We start from the raw sequence: 11652 nt of genomic DNA on the forward strand, positions 1-11652 counted from the left end.
ACAGTAGACAAGAAATGGTGTTTTATCACAAAGTGAAAACTGTTTCTCACCTGAGTGGAGACTAAGATGAGTACAAAGGAATCAGATGTAGAATCTCAGGGGAAAGGGGGGTGAGTGGGTGGGAAGAGATCAACCAAAGAACTTGTATGCATGTATGCATAATCCATGGACACAGACAATAGGGTGATGAAGCCTGGGGCGAGGGGTGGGAATGGGCTAGAAGGGGCCAATGGGGAGGGAAAAGGGGACATACATAATACTTTCAACAATAAAGATTATAAAAAGCCGAAACCGGTTTGGCTCAGTGGATAGAGCGTCGGACTGCGGACTGAAGGGTCCCAGGTTCGATTCCGGTCAAGGGCATGTACCTGGGTTGCGGGCACATCTCCATCTCCAGTGGGAGATGTGCAGGAGGCAGCTGGTCGATGTTTCTCTCTCATCGATGTTTCTAACTCTCTATCTCTCTCCCTTCCTCTCTGTAAAAAATCAATAAAAATATATTAAAAAAAAATTTATAAAAAGCAAGTAAGTAAGTAAGTAAATAAATAAATGTGATGAGTTTTAGTCAAAATATAAATTTTGGACATGAAAGAATTATCTATCATTCAATCAATTCACTATATCATTTCTATCCATCAGGACTTCAACTGTTGGAATGAAAGAGAAAATCTGACAGCCATTATTTTCTTCCTGCCATTACGAGTTCAGAAATAAGACCCAAAAAAAAGAGTAGGGAGAGTATAATGGCCCCTAAAGGCCCCAACTTCCTCTCTCCATGAGCAGATTCAACTCTGCCTTTAAAAATAGAAGAGGCTGCGCTGGCGAGTGTGGCTCAGGTGGTTGAGCCTCTTTCTGTGCACCCAAACTAAAGGCTGCCAGTTGATCAGGGGCAGAGCACATGCCTGGGATCCCCAGTGGGAGGGCTGGGGGGGGGGGGGGTGCAGGAGGCAGCTGATCGATGTTTCTTTCTCAGACCAATGTTCCTCTTTCCCTCTCTCTTTCCCTCTCCCTTCCTCACTCTCTAAAAATCAATAAAAAAGTCTTAAATTAAAAAAAAAAATTAAAAACCAACAGAAGAGGCTGAAACCAAGAGAGGGCACCCTCTGACTTCAGAGGGAGAGAATGTCCAAGGGAAGTTGCTGAGAACTTCACTAGCAGAAGAGACAAAAGCTGATAGGCTGTTTCAGAAAAATCATGCAACCTCATTTGGGTATTAAGGGAAGAAAAGAAGAGAAAAGGAGAGAAAAAGGGAGGGGAGGGGAGAAAAGGGGAAGGGAAAGAACAGGGGGAAAAATCAGATCATGCTAGCTTCAACAACAACAAAAAATTTTCTGAGCTAAAGATTATTTCAATGGTATCTGACTACTGCAAATGCCATTAGGCAAACACGATCAATTTTCGATCAAGTGTAAGATCAAAGGGCAGAAACTATGGAGTCAGAACATATATGTTCAAATCTTAGCTCTTACGCTTTCTAACTCTGTGATCCCCGGAAAGGACTCAATTTCACCAAGCTCCATTCGCTCATGTATGCAGTGGGAATAACAACAGTCCCTCCTTCACAGGATTACTGTTAGGACCAAATGAGATATCACATGTAAGAAAGCACAGTGCCTACACACACTGGAAATGTGTAACATTCAGCTATGTTACCTTCACCTTTATGACCATCATCATCACCATACCCTGGCACAGTTCAGCAAACACCCGATTATCTGCTGACCATAATTACTGAAGTCTTTCTGCCCTGTGGCTCCACAAAGCCACAGGAAGAAAAGCAATATAGAGAGAAAAAACAAGAAGCCTCCAACAAGGTTTCTTATCTACTGAACCCTTGAGCAATTTAAAATGTATCCTCTTCTTCCAAATGTTCCTCACAAATATTTAGCAAGATCTGATAAAAACTTTCAATCCTCGCTCTAGCTGGTTTGGCTCAGTGGACAGAGCATCAGCCTGTGGACCAAAAGGTCCCAGGTTCGATTCTGGTCAAGGGTACATACCTCGGTTGTAGGCTCCTCCCTGGCCCGGGGCCCTGGTCAGGGTGTGTGCAGGAGGCAAGCTATCGATGTGTTTCTCTCACATCGATGTTTCTCTCTGTCTTTCCCTCTCTCTTCCACTCTCTCACAAAATCAATGGAAAAATATCCTCGGGTGAGGATAAAAAACAAAACAAACAAACAAAACTTTCAATCCTCTTCCCTAGAAGAGCATTAAGCAAACCTCTGAAGTCCATCCATGGACAGGCCCTGGCAGAGAGGCACAAAGAGAAAGGACACAACCCTGAGGGACATTAACATTTCAGGGAAGGGCCATTTCTCAAATTCACATAACTAAACTCAAACGGTTTACAAAAATTCAATTGCTTAAGGATAATGTGAATAACAACAATTCTGGTAAATTAGGTCAGTACATTCTGTTTAAGCAAGCAGAAACGGGCGCCTTTCCCTCCCCACTATCCTCCCCCCCACAGGCCTGCATCTCCTAAACTCTAAGGACCCCACAAGACTTGCAACCAGGGGAGCAATGGGCAGCAGCAGCTTGTCCCGAACTTAACCCCCTGAACCTGTCTCCAAGGCCCCCTCTTCTCTTACTTTCCAGTGAGCTGACAGCAACCCCACCTAGGCTCTCCTGTTGCTTCTTCTATCCTAGGCCCTTCCTTGTTTCACTGTCCCCAGCTTTAATAAATGTACTATTAAATTTAAAAAAAAAGATAGCAGGAAAGTATACAATAAATTTAAAACTCTGAAAAATAAGTTCCTGTTATCTCAAAAAATCTCCTAATGTAACAAATTTCATTTCCCAATTAGGTCAAATAAAGAAGCTACTTCTAGAAAATCAACAATTTTAGAGAAAGACTAATAGACACGGTGGCAGTAAGAGTCCAATTGCCTAGGCTAGCCAGTGGTCGGCAAACTCATTAGTCAACAGAGCCAAATATCAACAGTACAACGATTGAAATTTCTTTTGAGAGCCAAATTTTTTAAACTTAAACTATATAGGTAGGTACATTGTTATTAAATTAATTAGGGTACTCCTAAGGCTCAGGAAGAGCCACACTCAAGGGGCCAAAGAGCCACATGTGGCTCTCGAGCCGCAGTTTGCCAACCATGGGCCTAGACCAATGGTTGCCAACCCGTGGTCTGTGGACCAAGGTCCGAAAGGTTGGCGACAGCTGGCCTAAACACCATTATGCAGTAACACAACAGAGTCAAAAGTGATTATTTCAAATAAGCTAGAAAAATCATCTGGTATAGGAATATGCAACCAACAGGAAACAAAACAGAACACATCCACACCCTTCAAGTTCTTGGTGGCAAGAATCCCCTTCAACAGTGATTTAATAATAAAGTGACAAGAATTGCAGTGCAGAGTGAGATAATGATACCTAAGTGATCACTACCGTCTATTTGAACAAAGCTCATTCCTTCTAAAAAAAAAAAAAGAAAGAAATTGGACAACCCAAAAGGTCAACACAAAGTGTGCCTCACCTTATAAGGTTAAGAGGAAAAGGGAACTGCTCTGAGGATAGTTCATGAACTTCCCCTCCTGTTCTTCTGCACTTCAATTTCTCACAATCCATTCACTGTAGTCAACTCAAATGCAAACCACATGACTGAAATAATTATAGCTAACATTTCCTGATCACTTAAGCATCTAGGACTGCTCTACATAATTAGTATTATCTCATTTACAAATGAGAAATAAAAGCAAACAGAGGTAATAGAACTTGCCCAAGGTCACAAAAACTGTAAGTGAAGAGCTGGGATGAGAACCAGGCATTCCACATGCACAGCCCTGCACTGTCCGCCTACCTGACAGTGTGCGCACAAGATACAAAGCACACAAATCAAGTCCTCTTCATCTCATGCCCAGTAAAGTCTGGGAGATGTGGGAAGATGCAGTCACCTGGGAGCAAGTCAGTGGCCAGAATAGGTGTGGCCACTGCAAACTCGGGAAGATTTAATATTTAAACTCCAGAACAAAGGGAGTTCTCTCTCTTGCTTTCTTGCTGCTCGTGCCTAACTCCTGGTTTGTGGGGCTCCCACGCTCTGCACTCACCCATGTGGCTCATGGCCATGTGGGACCCACACATGGACTGAATCTAGCCTCAGGGGACTCAGCTTCACCACGGAACCGAAGCTCTGGATACTGACTTTGCTTTAAACTCTGCTAAAGCCCCAGCTGCCCCTCTTTCAGGACTGGATTAGGGGAGATGGGACTTTGGAGCCTGAGGAATGTAACGCCACAAAAATAAAGCCTTTTACCACATCTCATCCTCTAGTGGGGGCCTCCAGAAGTGCTCATTCCAGCGGTGTCCAAGAACCCCATTCCCATTAGCAAGGGAGAAATTCAATTCTCAGGTAACTAAATGTCCTGAAATATCAGGAGTTTTCCTCCTCTCTGGGTCCTTAGAAAACACATCAGTCTGGTGCCACATTAAACCTGCTTTTTTAATAAGCTCTTGCTGAATTACTCCAGTGGGGGGCATCATGGCATTCCCTCTGTAGGAAATTCCTCATGCCATCTCTGGCCTGCTCAGCGCAGTCCCATTCACTTTCATAACCAGTGGTTCTCGGGCTGTGGTCCCTGAGAACCTTATATGAGGTCCGCAGAGTCAAAACTATTTTCAAAATAATTGTAAGAGCTTCAACAGAGACCACATGACCCACAAAGCTGAAAATATTTGCTATCTAATCCCTTACAGAAAAACTTGGCTGACTCCCACTTTAGAGCACGAACCTTTCAAAAAGCAATGCTTACAGTTCTTTCTAAATTACATAGAGCATGTTGTATTTTGTACCAAAATATACTTTAAAAAAAAAAAAGGAACTTCATAGTGAAAACACTCAGAAGCAAATCCTGAAAATAAACAGATACAATCCTACAGGAGGTTTATGTTCCAGCTCTCTCCTCTTATGATTTAAGATTTTATTAGGACCAGGGCTACACACCAAAGCCAAATACCCAAAAATAGACTACAAATCAGGCTGGGCAGGCTGAAGACCTTTAGAGGCCACCCACTAAAGATGACGGGTGACTTCTGCTGCCAGCCAGGAATGAATAACTGCTATGGAACTAGCCCTCCAGCCATAAACAACTAGAAACCTGGACAAAATATACGAAACAAATGCTTTGACAATGGGACAATCGGTGGAGGGGAACTATGATTCCTGCAAAAAAGGAAACAAGTGAGATAAGTCCTGCCAGTGTCCTCCTCCCTGCAAGGGGGAGGGGGTGGAGGTGCCGGGGGGGGGGGGGGGGGGGCGGCAAGGAGAGCACAGAAGCCTTAAAGGACCTAGGAGCCAGAGACTGGAGTTCAGGAAGGCTGAGGCAGCAGGGGTTTGCAAGACAGAGCCCTGGGAGCGAGCTACGCAGGGAAAGTGCCCTAGGAATCTGCACAGCGATCCCTTGGGCCTGATGCTGAAGCCTAAGCTGCTGAGGAAGAGCTGGGAGCTGTAAAGTGAACAATTCCCAGAATTCACACAGCACTGGAAGATGTTCCTCGTCAGAGCACATGGCCAGGTTGCAGGTTCAGTCCTGGCTGGGGTGCACACGGGAGGCACAGGTTGGTGTTTCTCTCTCACATCCATGTTTCTCTTTCTCTCTCTCCCTCTCCCTTCCTCTCTTTAAAATCACTAAAAAACATATTTTTTTTAAAAAAGAAAACTTAAAAGATAAAAAAGGACATTCAGATTCCACCCAGCAGAGCAGAGCTCTCACAGAACCCTCCAGACAATCAACAGAGACTCCAGAAAGGCCAAGGTAACAAAGCTAAATTAGCCCTAAAGTAAAACTACACTAGACCTTCCCTAGTGTAAATAAAGTTTAAAGGATCAGCTCAATCCACAAATAACTTAACTTCCTGGCAAAACAAACACCAAAACTCTTTAAAGAAAGACAACAAAATCCAAACGCTCAACAACATAATACATACAATGTCCATGTTAAGCAGCAGCAATAGACTGAGATGATAGAACTAGCAAAGATATTGAAACAGCTATATAAATATGCTCCACATATTCAAGATTATAGAACATGAACATAAGAGAGAAATGCAAGATAGAAATAAGATTCCATTTAATTCTTTCTTATGTCATCTACAGTTGAAAAATCCACCCCATGAAATTAAAAATTCACTGAATAGACTTAATAGCAGGTTAGACACTGCAGAAAACAAGAATAGTGAACTTGAAGACATAGAAATACAAACTTTTCAAATTAGTGTCAGAGCGAAAAAGGACTGGGGGGAAAAACCAACTGAGCCTCTGACTTGTAATTAGAGTCCCAGATGGAGAGGGGGTAAGAAGGAGCAGTATTTGAAGAAATAGCAGCAGAAATTTTCCCAAATTTGATCAGAACTGTAAACCCACAAATCCATAAAGCTCAAAGAACACTAGACAGAATAAACAAAGAAAATCATACCAGGGCACATCACAATCAAATTACAAAAACCAATGATATTAAAAAGAAAACAAAAAGATAATATTGATCCCCTGCCTCCACATCTATTCTATTATAATAAAAGCATAATATGCTAATTAGACCAGATGTCCTTCCCGACAAAGCTAGGGCTGCGAGGGAAGCCCGGGTCCCGGGTGCCAGAGGGAAGCCAGTGCTGGCAGCCAGGGGAAGGCCTACTCTTGCACGAATTTTGTGCATCGGGTCGCTAGTATAAGATTAAAAACAACTGTAATCCAAAGAAAGCAAATAACATCTTTCTAGATATTCTGATCCAAAAATGTTGGTCAAGTCCATTGAAGCTGGTCTCCTTTGTAGAGGCCTTCCTTTGGCAGTAGTACCTCTAGCATAAGCTTAGTCTGTCTATAAGGTGATCAAAATACAGTTAAACCTCGTTTCTTGAATATCTCCTATCTCGAACAATTCGCTTCTTGACTCGACAACCCTTTCATACTATCTGTTAGTCAGCCATGTGTCTCTCAGGCAACAAATGAAGGAAAGAATGCGAGAGTATGAGTCAGTTTACCATCATTAACATCTCAGGATAATGTGCTGTGAATAGTTTCATAGGTATTTTTTTTAGTTTGTTGCCGCTTATTATTATTATTAAATTTTCATTTTTACTGTACATTTCTTTTCCTTTTTGTTAAATTTTCATTTACATTTCATGTCCTTTTTGTTTTTAAAGTGTTTATTTATAGGTTAAACAGTACATTAGACATTTACTGTATATAAGAAAGGTTTAAAACAGGGAACCACTTGGGGGTCTGGAATGGATTAATTCAACTTACATTATTTCTAATGAAAAAAATGCTTCGGTTTTCCACCAACCTTCCAAGAACAAATTAAGTTCGAGAACTGATGTTCCACTGCAGAGTTAAGTTACTGGAAAACACATTTATCAAATGCATTTGTATACTGTAAAGTTCACAAATGCCACATACTTTTGATTGTATGTTCCTTGAGGTCAGGAACCTTCATATTTTAGCCCATAAATTTCCAGTGCGGTTCCTATTGGCACATAACTGCTTGAACACACATGAATGAGTCATTCTCATTTCATCCTCAGCACATCGCTATATGACATACAGAACAAGATGAAAGAACAGGTGCCCAGAGGGATTACATGACTGCCCCAAGGGTACACACAAAGACAGCATACCTCGCATCCCTAGCATAATGCTCCCACACAAGTTACCTCAAAGTAGACACAAAAGAAATACATTTTAATTACGACTACTTACTCTGAGTTTCCACAAGATCCAAAGCAACACTAGAAGCTGTGTCCATTCCAGTGTTGATGCAGTTTTGGAAGTTTTTTAAGGAAGAGAGGGCAGATTCTACACCGCTGAAGGATATAAAACCAGTTGAACCTGAATTTGAACTGGAACGCCCAGGCATCTTGAATTTTTACCTAAGTTTTCAAACACAATGAAATACAATTTATGAGCTTTTATGAAGAATTTATAAAATTTATAAAGAAAAATGGCTTTATCTGTTTTTTTAATTTATCTTAAAAATCAAGACCTAAGGCACATAGGGCAAAATGTTACACATGCTAAAATCCAAATCACAAAACAAGGGTTCCTGTTATGTCATTTTCTGGAACTTTCTGCGGTATTAATATTTTACACCAAAAGAGAGAGAATATATGACTATAAATAACCAGTGATGATTTTTGAATATTTGCATTTTAGTGAAAGACAGTGTTATTTACAATCTTACTTTATTACAACAAATAAGTTGAGACAGCTTATACAATATAAATACAAACACATATAATAAATTCATAAAAATCAGAATAAAAAAAAAGACTAAAGAGAAAACCAAGTACATGAGAAAGTTAGAATGCAATCATGTAGGCTTAGGATTCTTTAGAATTCTACCAGTATTACACTGAGTGGCCAGATTATTATGACCGGCCAGATTATTATGACCACCCCATCAGTACAATGAAGTCAATTAGTTATGCAAATAATAATAAAACCTTGAGAGTATTTGCTTTGGAAGTTTTCAAAATTCAGTATTTTTGGAAGTGTCAATGAAGTACTGATGGGGTGGTCATAATAATCTGGCCACTCAGTGTATACTTGTAATACAGATTTGGCTATGAGCATCTTGACAATCATACAAATGGCTGATATATTCACTAGCTATTAGAGAAATGCAAATCAAAACCACAATGAGCTACCCCTTCATACCTGTTAGAATGGCTTTTATCAACAAGACAATAGATAACAAGTGTCTGAGAGGTTGTGGAGAAAAAGGAACCCTCATTCACTGCTGGTGGAAATATAAATTGACACAGCCACTATGCAAAGCAGTATAGAGGTTCCTCAAAAAATTAAGAACAGAGTTATTACCCTATGACCCAGAAAGCATTTATTCGTAAAGACATGTGTACCCCTATTGCAGCATTATTCACAGTGGCTAAGACATGTATACAACCAATGTGTCCCTTAATACATGATTGGATAAAGAAGATGTGATACATACACACAATGGAATACTAACTATTCAGCCAGAAGAAAAAATAAAATACCGCCATTTGCAACAACATGAATAAAACTTGTGAACATCATGCTAAGCAAAGTCAAACAGACAAAGAACCATATGATTTCACTCTTACGTGGCATATAAACTTGAGAGCAACAAATGAACAAATAAGACAAACAAAAACTCAGACATAGACAACCAGAGGATTCCAGAGGGAAAGGGGGGTGAGGGATACAAGAGGGTAAAATGGCCCTGACCGGTATGGCTCAGTGGATAGAGCGTCGGCCTGTGGACTGAAGGGTCCCGGGTTCGATTCCGGTCAAGGGCATGTATCTTGGTTGCGGGCACATCCCCAGTGGGGAGTGTGCAGGAGGCAGCTTATCGATGTTTCTCTCTCATCGATGTTTCTAACTCTCTATTCCTCTCCCTTCCTCTCTGTAAAAAAATCAATAAAATATATTTTTTTAAAAAAGAGGGTAGAATGGGTCAATAAATGGTGACAGAAGAAGATGACTTGTGGTGGTGAACACACAATGCAATATACAGATGATGTATTATAGAAGTGTATATTGAAACCTATATATATTTATTAACCATGTCACCCCAATAAATTCAATTTAAAAATTTTTAAGTTAAAGTTTCAGAATTCTCTTTCTCCATAAAGAAAAAGTACACCAGTAATTCCTGGAAAATAAGTCTGTCCATGGCAATCAAGGCATCATGGATCATCACATATCTATAATAATAAAAGCATAATATGCAAATCGACCAAACGGCCGAGCAGCGGAACAACTGTCCAGATGCCCTTCCGGACGAAGCCAGGGCTGGGAAGGCCTACTCTTGCATAAATTTTGTGCATCAGGCCTCTAGTGAGATAAGAGTCATACTGAAAAATATCCTCAGATAGCAGCTTGGTGCCCACCAATCCCATTTCCTCTTCAACTTGGTCACATAGCTTGACTATAGTTTTCAGCCTTCCTTGCAGTTGGGTGTGGTCATATGACTGAATTCAAGGCAATGATGTATGAGCCATATGCAGGCCCAGTCCATAAAAAACACACTTTCTCCATACTCCTTCCCATTTTGATAGCTTGAAACAGGCGAGCAGTGACCTTGGAAGCTATATATTGAAGATGGAGAATATGGAAGAAGCCCAGGACCCGACATCACTGTTTGGAGGAAAACTGCCCCACAAAACAGGCTCAATGGATGAAAGAAACAAAAACTTCAATTGTGCAAAGCCACTTTGATTTGGGGGTTTGCCTGTCATACTACCATTACTCAAAAAATACAAACTTGCAGGGATCAAATGATATGGTCCAAGTATTCAGTTTCCTAGTCGGATTCTGTGTAAGTCTACATGATCTAGAGCAGCACTATCCAAAGGAACTTTCAGAAGCAACAAAAATGGTCAAGGCTCTGCACTATCCAATATGGTAGCCACTAGGCACATGTGTGGCTATCCATTACCTCAAATGTGGTCAGCGTGACTGAGGAACTGAGTTTTTAATTGTGTTTAATTTTAATCAATTTAACTTTAAAAAGCCACATGCGTCTAGTGCAGTGGTTCTCAACCTTCTGGCCCTTTAAATACAGTTCCTCATGTTGTGACCCCCAACCATAAAATTATTTTCATTGCTACTTCATAACTGTAATTTTGCTACTGTTATGAATCGTAATGTAAATATCTGATATGCAGGATGGTCTTAGGCGAGCCCTGTGAAAGGGTCGTTCGACCGCCAAAGGGGTCTCGACCCACAGGTTGAGAACCGCTGGTCTAGAGCAGGGGTGGGCAAACTTTTTGACTCGAGGGCCACAATGGGTTCTTAAACTGGACCGGAGGGCCGGAACAAAAGCATGGATGGAGTGTTTGTGTGAACTAATATAAATTCAAAGTAAACATCATTACATAAAAGGGTACGGTCTTTTTTTTTTTTTTAGTTTTATTCATTTCAAACAGGCTGGATCCGGCCCGCGGGCCGTAGTTTGCCCACGGCTGGTCTAGAGGCTGCTGCATTGGGCAGCACAGTTCTATAGACACGATTTTCAAAGCGTGTTACATATATGAACTAGGGGGTAAAGCCACAGTATAAGCAGGGCACATCTTCCTGGAATATCAATTTTACTTACAGATAACATGAAACATGTTTAGATTAAAATAAACATTAGCTGCATTATAGAGCAGAATATGGAGGCAATACAGGGATTAAGCATGTAGTTTCAAGAGCCAGACTATCGGAGTTCAAAGCCTGATTTTACTTCTTAAGTAGCTGAATGACTTTAGGCAAATTATTTAACCTCTCAATGCTACACCTTATCTTTCTGCAAAATAAGGATGATCCAGTGCCTATGAGTTTGTTCATAGATATAGATATAGATGTAGATGTAGATATAGATACATACTTAATCTAATAAAAGAGAAACATGCAAATTGACCATACCTCTGCTACACCCACTGCTACAACCACCAGCCACGCCCATCAGCCAATCAGGAGCAAATATGCAAATTAACCCAACTAAGATGGCAGTTAATTTGCATACTAGGCAACAGTGGCCTGGTCACGGGAAACATCATTGGGCACCCAGGTCACTCGAGAGCCTCTGGGCCCTGAGCAGCCTAGGAAGGGCCTGAGCCAGGGGGCTCCTGGCAGGGCCTGAGCCTGCAATCAGAGCCGAGGGGGCCCCTGCCCAGGCCTAA

At 41.2% G+C, this 11652-nt stretch overlaps 1 protein-coding gene across 2 annotated transcripts in view; it reads right to left on the reverse strand.

Annotated features, from left to right (window-relative positions):
• The window catches only part of NSMCE2 (NSE2/MMS21 homolog, SMC5-SMC6 complex SUMO ligase), a 218262-nt gene that overhangs the window by 201862 nt on the left and 4748 nt on the right, over nt 1-11652 (reverse strand). For both annotated transcript variants that reach the window (XM_006086304.3, XM_006086305.3), the window contains exon 2: nt 7703-7872. In XM_006086304.3, coding sequence (XP_006086366.1) covers nt 7703-7859 — 157 coding nt within the window. In that variant the 5' untranslated portion in view covers nt 7860-7872. The remainder of the gene's footprint in view (nt 1-7702; nt 7873-11652) is intronic.

The sequence above is a fragment of the Myotis lucifugus genome, unplaced genomic scaffold (genome assembly GCF_000147115.1).
Source record: "Myotis lucifugus unplaced genomic scaffold, Myoluc2.0 scaffold_27, whole genome shotgun sequence".
NCBI classification, from domain to species: domain Eukaryota; kingdom Metazoa; phylum Chordata; class Mammalia; order Chiroptera; family Vespertilionidae; genus Myotis; species Myotis lucifugus.